Consider the following 23,556-nt stretch of genomic DNA (forward strand, 5'->3'; position numbering starts at 1 on the left):
TCCTATTAAAATCAACATGGATTCCGCAAACAGAGATTCTACGAAACTTATCTCGCTCTGTTCCTCCATGAGATCCACAGCGCAGTGGACAACGGCGCTCAGGTTGATGCCGTGTTCCTTGATTTCAGTGAGGCATTTGACACCGTTCCGCATCGCCGTTTAATGAAAAAAATATGAGCTTACGGAGTATTAGAGCAGACCTGCGATTGGATTCAAGACTTTCTTGTAGACAGAACTCAACACGTCACACTTAACGGAACTAAATCGACAGATGTATAGGATGTACAGATGTACTGGAGTACCACAGGGAAGTGTGATAGGACCGTTGCTGTTTACAATATATATAAATGATCTAGTAGAAAGCGTCGGATGCTCTTTAAGGCTATTCGCAGATGATGCAGTTGTCTATACCAACACCAGAAGATAGTAAGAATTTGCAGAACGATCTGCAAAGAATTGATGAATGGTGCAAACTCTGGCAGTTGACCCTGAACGTAAATAAATGTAACATATTGCGCATACATAGCAATAGAAAAACACTGCTATACAGCTACACTATCGATGACAAACACCTGGGACAGAGTTTGCCGTAAAATATCTACGCGTAACTACCCAGATCGACCTTAAGTGGAGTGACCATATAAAACAGACAGTGGTAAAATCAGACACCAGACTCAGATTCATCGGAAGAATCTTAAGGAAATTTAACTCATCCACGAAAGAAGTGGCTTGTAAGGCGCTTGTTCGCCCCATTCTTGAGTACTGTTCATCTATCTGGGATGACTGTCAGGTAGGACTGATAGAGGAGATATAAAAGATCCAACGAAGAGCGGCGCATTTCGTCACAGGATCGTTTAGCTAGCGAGAAAGCGTTACGGAGATGATGAACAAACTCCACTGGCATACGTAACAAGAAAGACGTTGTGCATCAAGGAGAGATTTACAACTGAAATTTCGGGACAGCACTTTTCAGGAGGAGTCAGACAACATATTACTTCCCCCCACATACATCTCGCGTATTGACCACAAGGAGAAAATTCGAGAAATTAGAGCCAATACAGACGCTTACCGACAATCAGTCTTCCCATGCACTGTTCACGAGTGGAACAGGGTTGGAGGGATCCGATAGTGGTACCAAAAGTACGCTCGGCCACACATCATTAGGTGGCTTGCGGAGTATGAATAGATGAACCGAAGCGTACATGGAAGTAGGCCCGCTACTGCCTCAAGTGACATCACAGCTTGAGAGAGACGCGACGGCGCTAAGATTTCACGTTAAGAGTTCCAGTCTGAAATTTTGGTGCAAACGTATAAATCACCGTGCATTGTGCATTTCACGCAGATTACATTAAACTCTAGAGGAACTGAGAAGGGAATCAGGAGGAAAAATGCATGTAACTCATGTCTACTCTTGTTTCTTATTTTTGCATATTATCTGTGAAAATACTTCTCAAAATGTCACATGCTTCTTGAAGTGATTTCTTTCTTTACCGCAAGTGCATGTCTCAGAAAGGAGAGTATAATCAGCTGTCAATTATAGACGCTGTTAAACATTTCTCTATGATTTGCGCTGCTTAGTAACGAATTTTCAAAGTCATCAAAGAAAGGCTGATCGAAAATTCGCGCGCATCGAAAAGTAATATGTCATTATAACAAATATGTTTGCACTGTATTTCATAACCTGAAAGTTATAGTTTATAACACCTGCTCAAAATAGTTGCACCGTTCAGTCGTTTTACCGTATTTGAGGCCACTTCGCGGAGCTCACTAACACTGAAGTTGACCTCCATTATTACGTTAATCTTTAGTTCTGTCAGTGTGTGCGGCCTATTTTTACAGAACCGTCCTTTAAGATAGCCCCACAAGAAGAAGTCTGGAGAAGTTAAATCGGAAGAACTTGGGGATCAAGATGCTTGGTAGAAAACACTGTTTACTGCAGTTAGAAAAAAAATAGTATACACTATTCAACGAGGCGATACGCCGCTCCAGTTCTGTGACGGTGCAAGGCGTTTTCATGAATAGTACTTGGATTTTCGACAGACGAAAGTCTTGTGTTTCCAACATCCTCATTTCCACTAAGGTGAAGCCACGCTTAAAAGCTCTGACAAAATATTCAATTAAATGAGAACTGTGGCTGTCTATAGTAAAGAGGTATCGGGGCCTAGTTTTCAAATATATTTTCACGAAGGTACAATAGTTACAAAATTTTCCTTTGCAGTAGGATACTTAACTACTGCACTACTGCACTTCTTAATTACTAGTACACTGACACCATCTACACTGCTACTGGTCCTTGCAACGAATCTCGGAGTAACCAGTCTCAGGATAAAATAAGTTCAATATCCTCCACCATGAAATAAAAATTTGAATAAATTCTACGCTACCTACTAAACATAACATTACAAAAAATGAGCGCAAATCTGAAACACGCTGTTAATCAAAACGGTACACCGCCAGTGAAACATTTGGCCGGGATTTCCAGGATGACGGCTGTCTTTCATGCAGGACCCGTTGTTGCGTGGCAACTCCTTGATGATGACAAGCGAGCTACTTGCCAGTTATCACAACCTTTGTAACGCTATGCTACGGCCTGACAGCATTCTGGAAGTTAGATAGTGCCTAAAGACACGTGACAGAAACACGGTAGAGTACACAAAGTCACGTTTACTGCCAAGGGGGATGGCCTAGCAGGTTTGACATGGGTGATGTTTTCAGAAAGGGTTGCTATCCTCAATTTGTATCTTAAGGAATCCTCAACAGTTCCTCTGATTTTGTCGATATCGTTTTGTTATACATTTTACATAGATGAACAGTCATTATGTCAGAAGTTAATCAGGTCAGTACATTGTTTCTAGACTTCTTAAAAGTAAGCAGGCAAGAGAAACACGACGAATACGTGGAGAGTGCGCCACGAGACAGGCACAACCTGTGACTGGCGTCTCTCAGCTCCCGTGCACAGCCTCCATGCGGCACTCACAAACCCAAACCTCTTCCTGCTTCTGCGCCACTTCCTCCAGCGCACTATGTGAGTCCGCTTATAGTCAGGACAGCCAACAAGGAACTCTGCCATCCGTGGATTACTTCGCTTTAAGTCTTCCAGCCCGTCACATATCTGGGAAACTATTCCGTATGCTCGTACCTTCATTAACAGTCCACAGTGGGGCATCGTGTCAAATTCTTTTCGGAAATTTAGGCGCACGGAATCTGCTTGTTTCCCTTCATCCATGGTTCGCAGGCTCTCATGTGAGAGAAGGGCAAGCTGACTTTCGCAAGAACAATGCTTTCTAACACCCTGCTGATTCGTGGATAGAAGCGTTTCCGCCTCAAGGATTTTTTTTATGTTCGACCTCAGAAGATGCTCAATAATTCTGCAGCAAACTGAGGGTTAAGGATACTGGACTGTAATTTTTTGGGTCTGTTGTTTTGCCCTTCTGATATACAGGAATCACCTGCACTTTTTCCCAGTCGCTTGAGACTTTGCGCTGGGCGAGATATTAGCGATAAATACCAGCTAAGAAAGGAGCCGATGCCGTAGAGAACTCTTCGTTAAACCGAACTGGGATTTCATCCGGATCTGGCGACGTACTCATATTTGTTTTCAAATCTTTTAGTTGCTTCCTTGCGCCTGGGATACTTATTACTATGTCCTCCATATGGGAGTCTGTGCGATGGTCAAACGGCGGTATGTTTGTACGCTTCCCCTGAGTGAAGTATTTCTTAAACGCGAAATTTGAAACTTTGGCTTTCCATTTGCTATCTTCTGCTTCCATGCCAGACTGGTAATCGACTACCTGTACTGAAGCCTTAGAACCGTTTACCGATTTTACCTAAGACCTGGATTTCCTCGGGTTCTCGGCGAGATGTTTCGCTAAGCTACGATGGTGTAAGCAGTTGTATACTTCACGCATGAATTTCTACAACTCTTGCCAGTCGGAATTGGCGCATTCTCTTTTGAACCGAGGGTGTAACTGCCTTTGTTTCCTCAGAATTTTCCGAACTTCATTGCTTAACCACTGTGGGTCTTTACCGTCCTTAATCCACTTACTCGACACATGCTTCTTGAGAGCATGATTGAGAATACTTTTAGGCTTTGCCAATAATTCCTTTACCTGCATCATACTGGAACTAAAAGATATCACTCCAGTTCGCAAGTAGGATGCTAACAGCTGCTTATCTGCCGTTTCGAGCACAAATACTCTCCTGGTCTCCTTGACTGATTTATTAACTTTGGTAACCATAGTCGCTATGATGACATCATGATCACTAATCCCTGTCTATAAGGTGACGCCGTCGATAAGGTCAGGACTGTTTGTAGCTATGAGGCCTAAAATATTTCCATTGCTTCAAACCTTAGTAAAATGAGTATGTCCATTGCGTTTTAGCTGCCGAACTTGTTATTCAAGACAGTTTTTGGAAAACGTGTTCAAAATTAGTTGGCAGGGCTGTCTGTTTGTACCCCGTGCAATGAATCCAGACCCCATGCAATGAATCCATAGACGTCCCAGTTATACTCAGCAGGTTAAAGTCATCTCCAACTAACATTGCCAAATCTGCATATTTCCGCGCTGCTGACAGTAGACTCTCTATGAAAGACTAAAACTGTCACAGCGGAATTGTGTTGCAGGTAAAAACATCCAACGATTCACGTAGAACTTATATACGCGACCAGATAACTTCACTGTCACATTCAAATTCGCCTTCAATAAAGTCAATACTTTTGTCAACTGCAATGAACAGTCCCACTCCTCTAGAGTCTAATTTGTCTTTTCAATATATGTCCTGTGAATCGCGAAATATCTCAGAGCTTTTTACTTCTGGTTACAGCCAGCTCTCGGTCCCGAGAATAATTTAAGTGCTAGAAATTTCGTGGAGGGCAGTAAAATCTGGAGTTTCGTTACGAATACTTCGAAAATTTACTGATAAACCTTTGACAATCGAAGTGTCATTACTCTGAACGCTGTATGATTTCGCTATCTGCGTGTCGTCTGGCAAGTGGTCATCAGAATATCTTACGTCCTAGAAAATCCCATGTGCACTCCACAAGTATTCTGTTACCCGTGTAGCTGCTTCCTTTCTGTAGTGCACTCCTGACCTATCAAAGCCAGTGCTACAATTCCCCACCCGATAAGTCAGGTTCAGAAATCTGCAGCTAAACCCTCATAGAGTCGACGATGCCTTTGGATGAGAACCTCCGCTCGGCACCAAGCCAATGGATCCAGATCGACTCTGGGGAGAATGCTGCAAACTTCGAGCATTGCTCGCATCCCGAGCGAGAGCCAAGCAGCTTTCACCACCTCCTCTAGCCGCCTGCAGGAACTGAGGATGTTTAGGAAATCAAGAGCCACGCATCTAATTGTACCGAAGTTAAGCACCATTTTGTAAAATATAATTTCAACAAACGTTGTTTGTTATTTCTCATTCTGTTGACACTGCAAATTCTTCTCCTGTGCCAAATTTTTCATCTCAAAGTAGTACTTGCAACCTACGTCCTCAATAATTAATTTCTGGGTGTAGTCCAACCTCTGTCTTCCTCTACAGTTTCTGCTCTTTACGTCTCCCTCTAGTATCCTGGAAGTTATTCCATGACGTCTTAACAGACATCCTGTCATCCTGTCCCTTATTTTTGTCAGTGTTTTCCATATATTTCTTTCTTCTCCGATTCTTTGGGGAACCTCCTGATTCCTTAGCTTATCAGTCCACGTTATTTACAACATTAGTTTGTAGCACAATGTCTCAAGTACTTTTAAGTTCCTCGGTAACCTTATTTTTGCTACTCCTCACTATTTTCCTCTTTCTTCGATTTACTCTCAATCCATACCCTATACTCATTAGATGCTCATTCCGTTCAAAAGATCCTGTAATTCTACTTCAGTGTCACTCTGGACAGTAATGTCATTAGCGAAATTTAACACTGATATCCTTTCACCCTGGGTTTTAATCCCTCTCTTGATCCTTTTTTTTGTTTCCATCATTCTTCTTTGCTGTATAACTTGAACAGTACGGGTGAAAGCCTACATTGCTGTCTTACATCCTTTTTAGTCCGGACACTTCCTCATTGGTCTTCCAGTCCTACTGTTCCCTCTTGGTTCTTGTACATATTGTATATTACCCGTCTTTTCACATAGCTTACCCCCGTTTCTCTCAGGATTTCGAACATCCTGCACCATTTTGCATCGTCGAACGCCTGTTGCAGATGGATAGCTCCCGTGAACGTGTCTTAATTTTTCTTCAGTCTTGCTTCCATTCTCAACCGCAACATCAGAACTGTCTCTGTGCTGCCTTTACCTTTCCTAAAGCCAAACTGATCTGTCATCTAACAGATTCTAAATTTTCTTTTCCATTCTTCTGGATATTATTCTCCTCAGCAACTTGGACGCATGAGCTGTTTAGCTGATTGTGCGATTTTTCTCGCACTTGTTGATTCTAGTAGTCTTCGGAACTGTGTGGATGATTTGTTTCCAAAAGTCTGATGTTATATCGTCAGTCTCATACATTCTACAGACCAACGTGAATAGTCGTTTTGTTGCAATTCCCCGCTATGGTTTTAGAAATTGCGATGAAATGTTATCTATCCCTTCTGCCTTATTTGATCTTTAGTGTTCCAGAGATTTTTAAAGTTCTGGTTCTAATACTGGATCCTCTATACCCGTATCTTCTCTGTAGACTCTTATTTATTATTCTAACACGTCATCAGACGATTCTCCCCGACATAGCGGCCTTCAGTGTATTCTTTTCACCTGTCCACTCTCTCTTGTGAATTTAACAGTGTAATTGCCACTGTAGTCCTAACGCTACCGCCATTGGTTTTAATTTCACAGCAGCTTCCTTTGACTTATCTATGAGCTGAATCAGTCCTTCTGATCATCATTTCTTTATTGATTTCTTCACAGTTTCCGTGTAGCCTTTTGGTCTTAGCTTTCTTGCACTTCCTATTTATTTCATTCCTAAGTGACTTGTATGTTTGTATTCCTGAATTGCCGTGAACATCTTTGTACTTACTTCTTTTGTCGACCAACTGAAGTATTTCTTCGCAGTTAACTTCCTTGCACCTATGTTTTTATTTCCAACTTCTGTGAGCGTCCATTCCTCTTCCTGTTTCGGAATCTCTGCCTATCATGATGTAATCAAACCGAAATCTTCTTGTATCTCCCGGCCTCTTGCAAGTATACCTACTCGTCTTGGGATTCTTGTATAGAGTATTCACTCTTACTAGCTAAAATTTATTGCAGAACTGAATTAGTCACTCCTTGATAAATGACTATCGCAAGGGGACTTCGTTTGCCTTCCTCATGACTGTTAATGTCATAAATAAGTGACTTAGCAGGCTGTGTTGGTTGCAGTCTCAGACGTTTTGCATGTCACACATTTACCGTGTTCAAAAGAGGAACTCCCCATCGCACCACCCTCAGATTTAGTGGTAAAATGGCCCAGTGCAAGACAGAACACAGATCAGGCATGAAAAGAGGAACAAGATGTACTGAACCGGGAAAAAAGCAAAACAGAAACAGTGAACGGTCCGAGCTCAAGATGTGCAACATAGAGCGAACTGCAAGAATTACAGCATCGTGGTTGTGTGGTCACGGTGTTGGACTACAGAGCAGCAGAGACATGGTCAAAACTCCCTCGTGTCCTTTTTCCTCCACAAAAGAGTGAAGTTTGTGTCCGGTCATTAATGTGTTTGTTCTTCTGTAGTCTTGGCAATTGTCATAGTATAAATTGATTGTAAAATATGAGCCGGCCGCTGTGGCCGAGGGATTCTAGGCGCTTCAGTCCGGCACAGCGCTGCTGCTACGGTCGCAGGTTCGAATCCTGCCTCGGGCATGGATGTGTGTGATGTCCTTAGGTTATTTAGGTTTAATTATATATGAAGATAGTAACTGTTCTCCAAAGAACAGATACCATTGATGACGGTGCAGCTTCTATAGAATAAATGATAATTAATTGAAACCCTGAGCTGCCGACAGGTGTTGTTGCTGTACCTCGATGGGGACAGATTAAAATGTGTGCCCCGACCGGGACTCGAACCCGGGATCTCAGTGGTATCTGTTCTTTCGAGAACAGTTACTATCTTCATATATAGTTAAATGGCTACCCGGCCATTGACCTTCGTCTGTGTGAATGCGCACAGGTTGCCCGAACTCTTATGGGAATAGTCACCTTAGTGGGCGCGAGTAATGAGTGTATGGGCAAATATCTCACGGGAAGCGTGCAAGGGATAAGTCCCTGCAGTCGCGCTATTCATCTGTGTCCTCGGTGGCTCAGTGTATGGGCAAATATCTCACGGGAAGCGTGCAAGGGATAAGTCCCTGCAGTCGCGCTATTCATCTGTGTCCTCGGTGGCTCAGATGGACAGAGTGTCTGCCATGTAAGCAGGAGATCCGGTGTTCGAGTCTCCGGTGTTCAGCTGTCCCCATCGAGGTATATCAACAACACCTGTCGGCAGCTGAGGGTTTCAATTAATTATCATTTAGGTTTAATTAGTTCTAAGTGTAGGGGACTGATGACCTCATATGTTAAGTCCCATAGTGCTTAGAGCCATTTGAACCATAAAATATGAGTCATGTGGTAAGAATATATTACCGTCACAAGTAAATGTGATGAACAGAGAGAGCAGGCGAGATGCCACACAAACTTCTCACAGAAATGAAAGCAACAAGTAAACGGGTGTGAACTACGTTGCAACAAAGGAATTCAAGAGTCAAGATTTCCAATAGGGAACGCAAGAGTCATAACATGCAGTACTTGTGTAGAACAAATAGGGGGTACATACTTCTGGAGGTCCCTTTCTTACACTTCGCCGTTGGTAACGGACGTTACATCACGACACAGACACAAATTTGAATACACCTAACAGACACTTCAATGATCGGACAGACAGTTCACAATTTTGTGATTAAAAAAAATGGGACACGAGGGAGGTTTGAACACGGATCTCCCCCTTTGGTGTCCAACACCAGAGCACACAGCGACGACGCCGTGCTTCTGGCAAATCGCCCCATGTTGCACATGTCGAGCATGGAACGTTCACTCTTCCTATTTTGCTTCTTTTTTCACAGTTCAGTACACCTTCTTCCCGTTATCATGCTTGACGGGCTATGCACTGGGCCATCTTACCATTAAAACTGAACGGAGTGCCATGGCGAGTTTCCATTGTCAGAAGAACGTAGTTTGACCTACTGCCGTTAGATGCTTGCAACTCTGGCTGTGGTCACGTTTGCCTGCGCGCAGCGACGCGAAGGACGCGCGGCTGGAGTGCGCCGTGCGGCGCGGCGCTGGCTCCGGGGACGCCACGGGGCTCGAGCTCTTCCTGCGCCGGGACGCCGCCACGCCCGACGGCGTGCGCCGACTGGACCCGCCGGGAGCCCGGGTGAGCGGCCAGCGCCTGCAGCCTGCCACAGCGACCTCATCAGTAATACCCGGTAGCACTGACTTCAAAACACGTCGCCAAAACTTTTCAGGTATTATGTACACAATTGGCCATTAAAATTGCTACACCGCGAAGATGACCTGCTACAGACGCGAAATTTAACCGACAGGAAGAATGTTGTGGTTGGCAGGAGAGCCAACACCGTGTTACTAGAGGAAGCCGAAAGGCACGCGTTTTAGCTCACGCAGGCTGGCGTGAGGTCTGGAACAGGACAAGGAAATTAGACTTTAGAAAAAACGGACGTAGCTGGTGGAATACTTAACTTTAATCCATTAATGGTGAACGTCGGTCTGGACGGTACATTATTCACAGTATCAATAGTAACTGGTAATGGCGCCTAGCTAGGTCGTAGCAAATGACGTAGCTGAAGGCTATGCTAACTATCGTCTCGGCAAATAAGACCGTATTTTGTCAGTGAACCATCGCTAGCAAAGTCGGTTGTACAACTGGGCCGAGTGCTAGGAAGTCTCTCTAGACCTGCCGTGTGGCGGCGCTCGGTCTGCAATCGCTGATAGTGGCGACACGCGGGTCCGACGTATACTAACGGACCGCGGCCGATTTAAAGGCTACCACCTAGCAAGTGTGGTGTCTGGCGGTGACGCCACAAAGAAGATGCTGTGATATGCAAATGATTAGATTTTCAGAGCATTCACACAACGTTGGAGCCGGTCGACACCTACAGCGTGCTGATATGAGGAAAGTTTTCAACCGATTTCCCATACACAAACAGCAGTTGGCCGGCGTTGCCTGGTGAAACGTTGTTGTGATGCCTCGTGTAAGGAAGAGAAATGCGTACCATCACGTTTCCGACTTTGATAAAGGTCGGATTGTAGCCTATCGCGATTGCGGTTTATCGTATCGCGACATTGCTCCTCGCGTTGCTCGAGATCCAATGACTGTTACCAGAATATGGAATCGGTGGTTTCAGGAGGGTAATACGGAACGCCGTGGTGGATCCCAACGGCCTCGTATCGCTAGCAGTCGAGATGACAGGCATCTTATTCGCGTGGCTGTAACGGATCGTGCAGCCACGTCTCGATCCCTGAGTCAACAGATGCGGACGTTTGCAAGACAACAACTATCTGCACGAACAGTTCGACGACGTTTGCAGCAGCATGGACTATCAGCTCGGAGACCATGGCTGCGGTTACCCTTGACGCTGCATCACAGACAGGAGCGCCTGCGATGGTGCACTCGACGACAAACCTTGGTGCACGAATGGCAAAACGTCATTTTTTCGGATGAATCCAGATTCTGTTTTCAGCATCATGATGGTCGCATCCGTGTTTGGCGATATCGCGGTGAACGCACATTGGAAGCGTGTATTCGTCATCGCCATACTGGCGTATCATCCGGCGTGATGGTAAGGGGTGCCATTGGTTAGACGTCTCGGTCACCTCTTGTTCGCATTGGCGGCACTCTGAACAGTGGACTTCACATTTCAGATGTGTTACGACCCGTGGCTCTACCCTTCATTCGATCCCTGCGAAACCCTACATTTCAGCAGGATAATGCACGGCCGCATGTTGCAGGTCCTGTACGGGCCTTTCTGGATACAGAAAATGTTCGACTGCTGCCCTGGGCAGCACATTCTCCACATATCTCACCAATTGAAAACGTCTGGTCAATAGTGGCCGAGCAACTGGCTCGTCACAATACGCAATGAACTGTGGTATGGTGTTGAAGCTGCATGGGCAGCTGTACCTGTACACACCATCCAAGCTCTGTTTGACTCAATGCCCAGGCGTATCAAGGCCGTTATTACGGCCAGAGGTGGTTGTTCTGGGTACTGATCCCTCAGGATGTATGTACCCAAATTGCGTGAAAATGAATGTACGTTCTAGTATAATATATTTGTCTAATGAATACCCGTTTATAATCTGCATTTCTTGTTGGTGTAGCAATTTTAATGGCCAGTAGTGTATCTATACCTAACTAGCTTTTGCCTGTGGCTTCGTCCGCGAGGATATCGAATCCTGTAGATTATTATCGGTGAGGAAAACGGATATAAAAAACTGAAGGCGAAGATGTCAACAGGGGGCAACGCTAAAGAATTGATGTGTTCGTAAGCACAGATACTGACATTTGAAGTATGAAATACCAATAGACCTGGATAGAGGAACAGCCTAGTGTAGTGTTTAAAGAAATTACGAAAATTAAAGAATCTGTTCTCACAAACACAATTCTTTGTCGTTGCGCGTTTTTCACAGCTTTACCTTCAGTTTTTTATATTCATTTTATCCCACCGATAATCAGCTCAGGATTTTTCAAAATAGTGAGGGTTCGAGATCCACCCGGACAAAGTCGCGGGCAAGGCGTTATTACTTACTACTCGACAAAATTACCAACGATAATAGTTACACCAACAGAAGAATGAATTCTAGAAACAAAGAAGTTAATCGAACCAAGATACTAAAACGAAATCACAACAATTCTATCATTACAATTGTATCGGTAAGACATGATGAAAACCTCTGAAGAAATGTACGAAAGAGATTTTTAGCGACAAATCGACAAACTATTCAACGATAGAAGGTTTTTTTGTGTCAACTCGACCACTTTATCAACGATAATAGAAATACCAACTCGACAAATTTATCAACGATAATAGTTACACCGATTCATGAACTGTTAACATTATTATTATTATTATCATTATAAAACGTTCCAAAACAGTGTTTTTGTACCAATACCATAATTTCTATTCTGGTTTATTTGGTTAAGTTTTATAAAACATCTGCTGACCCGATTTTGTTTCTTTCAGTGTAGTGAAATGAACTTACACGAAACTGAGTCGATCCACATCAGAAAATGTTTGCCAATTTTACTCATCTTCATGGACAACTCACGCTTCACCAAAAATTTGATTATGACAAAATTGTTTTCACAAAAAAGCACCTAAAGGTTCCTAAGACAGTTTCCCTGTATCTCCTATTTGTTCAGATTTCTCCGTACTGATCAGCTGAAGAAAACATTCGTCTTGTAGGCGCCATATATATATGAAACATGTACCAGATTTTATGTCAGATTCCAACAATACAACTGTGAAAGCCATATCCAATTTTATGCAATAGTTTTTGCGTAATGCGGGTACAAACATACGGACAGTAGACAGACAGACAAACAAACAAACATTCTAAAAGTAATTGTTTTGGCTTCCATTTCACTTACAAAGACCCCTCATATTAAGTTTTCTTAAGTATCTCCTATCTCCAGACGTCGGTCGGTAACAACTTTTTTTATACATTACTGGCGATTAGAATTGCTACACCAAGAAGAAATGAGGATGATAAACGGGTATTATCTGAGAACTGACATGTGATCACATTTTCCCGCAATTTGGATGCATAGATCCTGAGAAATCAGTACCGAGAACAACCACCTCTGGCCGTAATAACGGAGTTGATACTCCTAGCCATTGAGTCAAACAGAGCTTGGATGGCGTGTACAGGTACAGCTGCCCGTGCAGCTTCAACACGATACAACAGTTCATCAAGAGTAGTGACTGGCGTATTGTGACTAGCCAGTTGCTGGGCCACCATTGACCAGACGTTTTCAATTGGTGAGAGATGTGGAGAATGTGCTGCCCAGGGCAGCAGTCGAACATTTTCTGTATCCAGAAAGGCCCGTACAGGACCTGCAACATGCGGCCGTGCATTATCCTGCTGAAATGTAGGGTTTCGCAGGGATCGAATGAAGGGTAGAGCCACGGGTCGTAACACATCTGAAATGTAACGTCCACTGTTCAAAGTGCCGTCAATGCGAACAAGAGGTGAGGAGAAGTGTAACCAATGGCACCCCATACCATCACGCCTGGTGATACGCCAGTATGGCGATGACGAATACATGCTTCCAATGTGCGTTCACCGCGATGTCGCCAAACACGGATGCGACCATCATGATACTGTAAACAGAACCTGTATTCATCCGAAAAAATGACGTTTTGCCATTCGTGCACACAGGTTCGTCGTTGAGTACACCATCGCAGGAGCTCCTGTCTGTGATGCAGCGTCAACGGTAACCGCAGCCATGATCTCGGAGCTGATAGTCCATGCTGCTGCAAACGTCGTCGAACTGTTCGTGCAGATGGTTATTGTCGTGCAGACGCCCCCATCTGTTGACTCAGGGATCGAGACGTGGTTGCACGATCCGTTACAGCCATACGGATAAGATGCCTGTCATCCCGACTGCTAGTGATACGAGGCCGTTGCGATCCAGCACGGCGTTCCGTATTACCCTCCTGAACCCACCAATTCCATATTCTCCCAACAGTCATTGGATCTCGACCAACGCGAGCAGCAAGTCGCGATACGATAAACCGCAATCGCGATAGGCTACAATCCGACATTTATCAAAGTCGGAAACGTGATGGTACGCATTTCACCTCCATACTCGAGGCATCACAATAACGTTTCACCAGGTAACGCCGGTCAACTGCTGTTTGTGTATGAGAAATCGGTTGGAAACTTTCCTCATGTCAGCACGCTGTAGGTGTCGCCACCGGCGCCAACGTTGTGTGAATGCTCTGAAAATCTAATAATTTGCATATCACAGCATCTTCTTCCTGTCGGTTAAATTTCGCGTCTGTAGCACGTCATCTTCATGGTGTAGCAATTTTAATGGCCAGTAGTGTATGTAGTACATGTATAGATGGGGTTGAAAGTGGCACATACAGAGGCACGAAATCGGCTTTTAAATGTGTTAAGACGTTTAGGTAATAATGATAGCAAGGAGTTAGACAAAAACTTCGAAACTCCACGAGAAATGCACGCTTGAATATAAATGCAGATACTACCTTAACCTGCAGGTGCTGCTGCTCTATTTGCCCACGAACGGCAGCTGTGCGATGCCTTCAGTTCGTTGCAAGTGTCGTGGTCAGAACAGCGTTAAGTGTAGATTTGAACGCATTGTGCAGGAGTCTGTGAATTCAAACGTGGGCAAATTTTTGATGTTCAGATACTGGGTGGGTCCGTAGCCAGCTAGCCAAAATGTTTGGTGTGTCAAGGGGCACGGTTTTGAAAATATTCAATATAGAAAAAGCGGAAAAATATCGTCCGTTAATCACGATGTGGACGATAGTGTGCGTTGACTGATAGTGACGGACGGTCACTGTAGAGGATTATGACGAACAGTACGTAGACGACAGCTGCCAATGTCACTGCAGAACTGAATATCGCTCTCGCGGACCCAGTCAGCATCAAAACAACACGAAAGGAACTCCAGAAGTACGGAAATGCAGGGAGAGCTGGAATTCCAAAACCACTCATGAATTATGCCAATGCCTGTAACAGGAAAACGTGCCACCCAAGTTGTAAGACTTCCACTACGGGGCAATGGAAAAATGTAACTTGTTGGATAGGTCTCTTTGCAACTTATGGGAGAGTTTACATTCCAAGAGAGAAATATGTTGGTGGTTGGGTGATCATTTGTGGAGCCATATCATGGTATTCCACGGGTCTCGAGGTGCTTTGGAAGGTCACCTAATTGTCACCGATTATGTGATTCCCGTTCCATTCCCATTCCTCATATATGTGAATGACCTTCCACTTGGCATTCAATAAACATAACTGGCACTTTATGGAGACGATACTGGTCTTATGATAAATTCGATTACAGAGAAAGAAACACAACAGCTGGTAAATGATATTTTACAAAGAATCATTAAGTGGTACTCTTCCTACATTTTGAAAAAAAAGACGCTCCATTCAATTCTGCTAACAAATAGAGTAATATCATCAACTGATGTAACACATGAACAGACCCCAGTGTATAGGGTACAGTACTCCAAATTTTTGGGTGTACATAGCGATGAAAACTTGAACTGGAAGAAGCGTATTACTGAGCTTCTCAAACAAATTAATTCAGCCACTTCCCCCGTTCATATCATTGCTAATCTTGGAAACAAAAAAGTCAACCTGCTGGCACTCAGCAATGTCTTACAGGATAACTTTATGAATAATTCATCACTTAGGAAGAAAGTGTTGATTCCAGAAAAGCGAGCAGTAAGAACAATGTGTCGCCCTCACCCACAGACATTATGTAGGTACCTCTTCAAGGAGCTACGCATTTAACCTGCACCACAACAATATACGTATATATTTGCTGATGAAATTCACCATACGCAACCCATCACAATTTGAGAAGAATGTCGTGGAGGTTCGAGTCCTCCCTCGGGCATGGGTGTGTGTGTGTGTTTGACCTTAGGATAATTTAGGTTAAGTATTGTGTAAGCTTAGGGACTGATGACCTTAGCAGTTAAGTCCCATAAGATTTCACACACATTTGAACATTTTTTGAAGAATGTCGTGTCTATACCTACAACGCTAGAGATAAAAATGACCTTTATTACCCATTGTTAAAGCTGTCAATGGGTAAGAAAGGAGTTGAGTATGCAGCAACAAAACCTTTTGATCATTTGCCCAATAACATAAAAACCTGAAGTTTTAAACCTAATTTAAAATCGTTTCTTCTGGAAAGTTCCTTCTAGTCTACTGACGAACTTATTCTTAAAAACTGGTAGCCAATAACAGAAAAAAGAATATTAGGAGCAGTTGCATGAAGAGGACTAAAAATAATAATGTGTTCATTAATGTTAACATCAGTCATGTATGTATCCTGTAAACTACCTCGTTCCCCATCATTTCGATAATAGAATCGTTCAAATGGTCTATGGAACATGTAACTAACTAACTAACCAACCTACTATTTCAGGTTCATCTCATGGAACGTTGTTTGTCCCCCAATGGTGCTGCTGTGTTTCAGGAAGACAGGGATGCTGTCCACACAGTTCGCATCGTCCAAGACTAGTTTTGTGAGCACGAATGTGAATCCGCCTCTACCCTCGCCACTGTAATCAGCAGATGTCAATATTGCTGAGAGTTCTTGGTTTATCTTGGAGAGAATGGTGCATGATTACTATACACCTCCATCATCGTTACTTCACCATGTCACTATTTAGCAGGAACTTGAAAACTACACAGGACCTGTGTTTATCCATTCTTAGACGACTGGAAGCTGTTTTGAATGCCAGATGGTTTCCTACACCCTATTAGGCACGGCAATGTGTTCTGTTTCGGTATTTCCATTTTTTATCCGTCCCCTGTAGAAGTGAATCATCATTTACCGTGACTATGTCATTCACAGTGCTGATAGCATCTGTATAATAATTTAAAAAGTGAGACTTCCTGCCGTTTTACAACTGGAACTCCAATCCAAAAGCTTATCCTTTCGCAGATAAACTTCTTCTAACAATGCTAGTCCCGCTAGATATGCATGAGCCATTTTGCGACGTTTGGAAAGCTGGAGAGAGGCACTGGCGAGGAGAGCTTCGAAGGCGGGTCGTTTGAGTCGTGCCTGTGTAGCTCCAGCAGCAGGCGTCTAAGTATTCAGCGTCATAGAAGCAGTAAGTGTGTCCAGTCACACCTTCGCTGACGAGTTTGCACAGAGGGGGCCACACCTGTGTAAGTAAACCAAAATCTTACACGCCGTTCGAGATGAGTTCTATTCTCCGTCAGTGCTTTGCGGAACAGAAGTCAGCTCTCATAATGTCGCTTCATATTTTCTGGTGGAATGTCTGGTTAATGACTGTCCAGACCTATTCAGATTACGTCACGTCTGATGTTATAAGATATAATAAACCGAACTGAGGATATTAAACAATCGCCTTGTTGAAATTCTGTTTCTTGATCTTTCTTCTTTGTTGTTATTTCATTGCTCCTTATAAAAGGGTGAAGGTATCCATAAATTTTCACTGTATGCCCGAGAATGTTTATAAAATACATGGACAGCTTCTAAAAAAAATGTATATGTTTTACAATTATAAGGGGCAGTCAAACGAAAACGAGACAAATGGAAAAGAAATACATTTACATCTACATCTACATGGACACTCTGCAAATCACATTTAAGTGCCTGCCAGGGTTCATCGAACCCCTTCACCATTCTCTTATTATTCCAACCTCCTTTTAGCGCGCGGAAAGAACGAACACATGTATTTTCGTGCGAGTTCTAATTTCCCTTATTTTATCATGGTGATCTTTTCTCCCTATGTAGGTCGGTGCCAACAAAGTATTTTCTCATTCGGAGGAGAAAGTTGGTGATTGGAATTTCGTGAGAAGATTCCTTCGCAACGAAAAACGCCTTTCCAAATCCTGTATCATTTCAGTGTCACTCTCTCCCATACTTCGCGATAATATAAAAGGAGCTACCCTTCTTTGAACTTTTTCGTTTGTGTGACCTAAGTTCAACGAATTTCTTCTAGCACTCATGTGGACGACCTCACACTTTTCGTTATTTAGGGTCAACTGCCAATTTTCGCACCATTCAGATATCTTTTCTAAATCGTTTTGCAATCTGTTTTGATCTTCTGATGACTTTATTAGTCGATATACGACAGCGTCATCTGCAAACAACCTAAGACGGCCGCTCAGATTATCTTCCAAATCGTTTATATAGATAAGGAACAGCAAAGGGCCTATAATAATACCTAGGGGAACGCCAGAAATCACTCTGTTTTACTCGACGACTTCCCGTCAGTTACTACGAACTGTGACCCCTCTGACAGGAAGTCACAACTCCAGTCACGTAACTGAGACGATATTCCATAAGCACGCAATTTCACTACAAGCTGCTTGTGTGGTACAGTGTCGAAAGCCTTCCGGAAATCCAGAAATACGGAATCGATCTGAAACCCCTTGTCAGTATCACTCTTCATTCTAATAAAGAGCTAGTTGTGTTTCACAATAATGATGTTTTCTAAACCTCTGATGGCTGTGTGTCAATAGACCGTTTTCTTCGAGGTAATTCATAATGTTTGAACACTCAAAACTTTAATCAATCTGCTTTGATTAACTTTAGATCAGCTAAAGACCACATTCAAAATCCAAGACACAAGGCTTAAGCAAAATTGAAATACAAGGTTCTTCTGGAGGTTTCACCCAAGAATATTTTCTAAATCTTCAATCAAATCGGCTGAAGGCCTTAGAAATTTAATTTTAATGGAACTAGGTTGGAGGTCGCAAAATAAGCAATAAGAGAAGTTTCAATCAAAAGGCAGAAGGCCTTATCTTAAAACCCCTCCAGCAAAATTCGGCTGAAGGCCCCATATAAAAATATAACAATACCATGCCTTAAGAGCAAGACAAGAACATTAATTTAAGAGATATTGATACTCGGCTGAAAGCCACACATCAACCAAATAACTAAAATCCAAACAGGGAAATTACTAAATAACACACAAGGAATGGCGCTCAGAAGTTTCCAAGTATCGGCTTGGGATTGTAACACTAACGCCCGTTTAGGTGAGACAGGCAGCCTGACCAACGACTTCTTCATCTGGGGGCAACCCAACCGACACACAGCTGACTGACCAATCAACCAAATCAGTTCCACTCCACAAAACCAGCAAAACGACCACAAGATTTCAATACACGACACACAGAATATTGGCGCCCACAACGACCAACAACACCTCAGCTGTCGAACTACAAGCCACCCTGGACAGTAACAGCCCGATGAGGAAAATACACAGCCTAAAATTACGTCAACGACCAGGATAGGTAACCTGAACGACAACGGCCACAAGGCAGAAGATACCGCTGGTGAACTTCCATAACAGGGAATAAATTAAGTTAAATTTCACAGGAAGACGACTGGAATCTTAGCCGACTTAAATACACACACGTTGTTGCTCACGGGAATGTCCCAAAAGCGACAACCAGGATCAAACATTGAAATGTAAATAGTTGAGGCTCGATAGTAAGTCAAGTGAGGACTCAACTTTCATCCCCAAGATCGGTGGGCGGCAAACTTCGTAGCACTCGCAAGCAGCACCTCACATTTCAACCGCGCGTGCTCGCCGCCATCGGCTCCAGCCCGACTTCGCGCGACGGGGGCTTGCTTGCTGCTCCACACCAGCCGACTGACTGACTGACTGGACTGCTGGTCCACCCGCGACTGCTGCTCTGTCGCGACTTCATTGCTGGTGCGTCTCCCACTCTCTGACCAACCGACACATGGTGACCCGGAAATACTATCGGTCGCTCCAGAGATGGCACGACAGTGCGCTTATCGATATGCGCTGCTGCTGCCTCTCACAGACAAGTAAGGCAGGAAGATAGTGAATGGAATAAGAAAACTAGGCGGCACTACCGTAATAGAAGATGACAAACAATTAATGGGATGAATACGAGCCGTGCACAGTTCAAATATCTTTGGATTTTCTGCCATTTTTGGAGACAAAGTTTCGTTATGGAAACTCTTGTAACCATCTCGCGTTGAAGTCCGCACTAAATTTTGAGCTTCTGTAAAAGATCGCCAATCTTGGGCATTTTGCATCTGTTTAAATTTGGCATGTTTGTTTCATTGCTTCTGCAACAGTGTTCTGACCTGTTTTATGTACCGAGGACGATCAGTTCCATCGGCTATTAATTTATTTAGTATTAATCTCTCAATTGCTACCGACACTATTTCTTGAAATTCAAGCCAAATCTGATCTACACTTAAATAATAATTTGGAAGCAGTGGAGATTGTCTCTCAGGAACGTGTCAAGTGAATTTTTATCTGCTTTTTTGAATAGGTATATTTTCGTTTATTTTTGGAGGATTTGAGGGTTACAATATTCAATCTCGCTACGAGAATCCTGTGTTCACTAATCCCTGTATCTGTTTTAATGCTCGTTATTAACTCAGGATTATTTGTTGCTAAGAGGTCAAGTGTGTTTCCACAACCGTTTACTGTTCGCATGGGCTTATGAACTAACTGCTCGATATAAATTTTCAGAGAATGCATTTAGCACAATTTCTGAATTAAACATGTATTTTCGCGAACATATCGAGGGTAAATTAAAGTCACCACTAACTATGTATAATCGTATGAGTCGGGTACGTGTCTGAAATCTAATTCAAGTTTTCTTTGAACCTTTCACCAACTGTATCATCTGAATTGGGAGGTCGGTAAAAGGATCCAATTATTATTTTATTCCGGTCGCCAGCAATGACCTCTGCCCATACTAACTCACAGGAACTATCTACTTCAATTTCGCGACAAGATAAACTACTTCTAAGAGCAACAAAAACGCCACCGACAACCGTGTTTAGCCTATCCTTTCGGAACACCGTTAGGTTCTTCGCAAAAATTTCGGCTGAGCGAATCTCCGGCTTTAGCCAGCTTTTAGTGTCTATACCGATTTGAGCATTAGTGCTTTCTACTAGCGCTTAGAGCTCTGGTACTTTCCCAACACAGCTCGAGAATTTACGACTGTTATACCGATGGTTCCTGTATCTACGTTCTTCCTGTGTTCGGCTTGCACCCTTTGTGACTGAAGCCCTTCTTGTGTTTCCTGAGACCCTCTAACCCAAAAAAACCGCTCAGTCCACGCCACACAGCCTCTGCTGCCCGTGTATCCGCTTCCTGCGTATAGTGGACACTTGACCTATTCATCAGAACCCGAAACCCAACCAAGTCGAGGACTCTGCAGCCTACACGTTTGCAGAACCGTCTGAGCCTCTGATTCAGACCGTCCACTCGGCTCTGTACCAGAGGTCCAAAATCGGTCTTGTCGACTAGGCTGCAAATGGTCAGCTCTGTTTCCATCTTGCAAGCAAGACTGGCAGCCTTTACTATTTCTGTTAGCCGCACGAAACCAGAGAGAATCTCTTCTGATCCAAAGCGACACACATCATTGATACCGACGTGAGCAACCACCTGCAGTTGGCTGCGCCCTATGCCCTTCATGGCATCCAGAAGGACACATTCCACATCTAGAATGACTCCACCCGGTATGCACGCGAAGTACACATTGGTTTTCTTTCCCATCTTGGCAACCATGTCCCTAAGGGGCTTCATTACGCGTCTAACGTTTGAGTTCCCAACTATCAATAATCCCATCCACTGTGATTGTCCGGATCTTGCAGGCTGAGAGGTTTCCTCTGAAACAGGACAGGCGACAGTATTTCGCTCATCGACAGTGTCAGCCACAAACAGCGCCTGAAAACTGTTTGTCAGACAAACCGGGCAGGCCTTAAGCCGTCGGCACACGGACCGTGCATCCGAACGTTGAGCGTTGAGCGTGCCGGGTTTCTGACGTTATAGCGTGGAACAGCACGTTCGCGAGTCTTTCCGAACGTGCAGAGTAATATCTGGCATGTCAGATATTCTGAGCGTGCGTCTGAGCCTTGACCAATGTGATGGCACAACGCCACCTACGTCACACGCAAGCCGTCTCCCTTCAATACAGAGCTATGAGGCGCCATATTGGCATCCATTTCAAGCCTATATGTATATATGCCGTTTCTGAGCACAAGCAAATTGAGAATCACTGGAAAACTCGTTGATAAATGTGTGATTCGTTCCAATAAAATAATAAGACACATCATATCCGTGGCAAAAGAATTATTTTAACTTGCGTATTATAAGAGTAGGCTATTTTAAGTCAGCGACACACTGGAGATCCATTCAAAACGCATTGTTCTTGGCACAAATTGTTGTAATTAACTTTAATTGGTAACATATCTACGATTTAGGTTTTTGAGAAAGCCGTAACACAATAATATTAGATACAAATGAGGTGGTGTTAATTTAGTGTAACTGCCGGCACGGCAGCTCAACGCCGGCACGGTAGCTAAGCGTGTGCGGTCAGAGAGCCGGTTGGCCTCTGTAATAAAAAACTGAGCGGAAGGAACAACCACCGAATTTGAACAGGATGGCTTGCGACGTCCGCAACGACCACACACAACGATCAATAGCGAACAAAAAAAAAAAAACAAAAAACAAAAAAAAAGTGTGTTCGGTCAGAGAGCTGGTTGGCCTCTAATAAAAAAACTGAGTGGCAGGATCAACAAACGAACCTAACCGGATGTCATGTGACATCCGCAACGATCAAACCCAACGATCAAAAAAAAAATCGTAATGAGTAGCGGCACTGACCTCTGTTTGATGGGCGGTCGCGTCTTGACACTTACAATTTTTTTTCTAACATTCACGTTTTTATTAGTTTCTGATACTTTATTATTAGTTTAATATAAGTACATACTATAATAGTTGATTTTATGTAATTATAAGTTCACCTTTTTTTGAGGGACGATGGAGGAAATGTGAGTTTTAATAGATGTAACGTGAGACTTACGTGCGATCGTTGAGTAAATACTGTGATTTACGAACTAGAAACATCCCTCAACTGCCGCTGGAGTGCGTTGCGATCGCATATACCATGTTGGTCCCACGTACCGTATGCACAAGCCGCATCGTCCCTGAGCGTTCAACAGCACGTTGAACTTGGCACGCTCAACGTTAACGTTCGACAGCACGGTCCGTGTGCCGACGGCTTTACGTACGGCCGCCTGGGAATTCTTTCGACGCCTGCTACGCCCCAGGGCGACCTCCCACTCGACCACAGCTGAAAAGTCAACCTCAGTGCGAGCAGTAACTGGGATGCCCACCAGTGAGCACCGATCAGAGGACTCGGACGTGCTAGACGTCCATTGGATCCCCACGGCCGTCCCACAACCGTGGTACCCATCCACTGCAGCCTCAAGCTGTGTAACCGAAGCCATCACAGTCTGAAGTTGAGAGCTAAGTGTCACCAACTCAGCTCGCATCTGCACACAACAATCGCAGTCCCTGTCCATACTAAAGACCGTGAAAAACTGAACTATGCAGATAAACGGACTGCCGGCCGGTGTGGCCGTGTGGTTCTAGGCGCTTCAGCCTGGAACCGCGTGACCGCTACGGTCGCAGGTTCGAATTCTGCCTCGGACATGGATGTATGTGATGTCCTTAGGTTAGTTAGGTTTAAGTAGTTCTAAGTTGTAGGGGACTGATGACCACAGATGTTAAGTCCCGTAGTGCTCAGAGCCATTTGAACCATAAACGGTGCTATCGGCACGTGCTGCGCAACTCTGCTGTAGACCAAGACGAAAACGCAGGAACTGTGTCTAATAAATTAATTAATACACAGAGATTCAGAAAGCTAACTACCGAAGCACTCAAGTGAAACTAAATACTTCGCCCCTGATTAGGAACTCGTAATATGTCACAAAATCTGTTTACTTTCCGACGCAAACGAAAACGCGAGAACTGTGGCTATTAGATATTAAATAAACCCGCAGAAACTCAAGAAACTAAATTATTT

The 23,556-nt window shown here is 43.8% G+C and overlaps 1 protein-coding gene across 1 annotated transcript in view; it reads left to right on the top strand.

The window, feature by feature from the left end:
• Positions 1-23,556, top strand: part of LOC126089446 (pickpocket protein 19-like) — a 151,576-nt gene that overhangs the window by 50,370 nt on the left and 77,650 nt on the right. The window contains exon 4 of the mRNA XM_049906913.1: positions 9,229-9,367. Within this exon, the coding sequence (XP_049762870.1) occupies positions 9,229-9,367 (139 nt within the window). The remainder of the gene's footprint in view (positions 1-9,228; positions 9,368-23,556) is intronic.

The sequence above is a fragment of the Schistocerca cancellata genome, chromosome 1 (genome assembly GCF_023864275.1).
Source record: "Schistocerca cancellata isolate TAMUIC-IGC-003103 chromosome 1, iqSchCanc2.1, whole genome shotgun sequence".
Taxonomy (NCBI): Eukaryota; Metazoa; Arthropoda; class Insecta; order Orthoptera; family Acrididae; genus Schistocerca; species Schistocerca cancellata.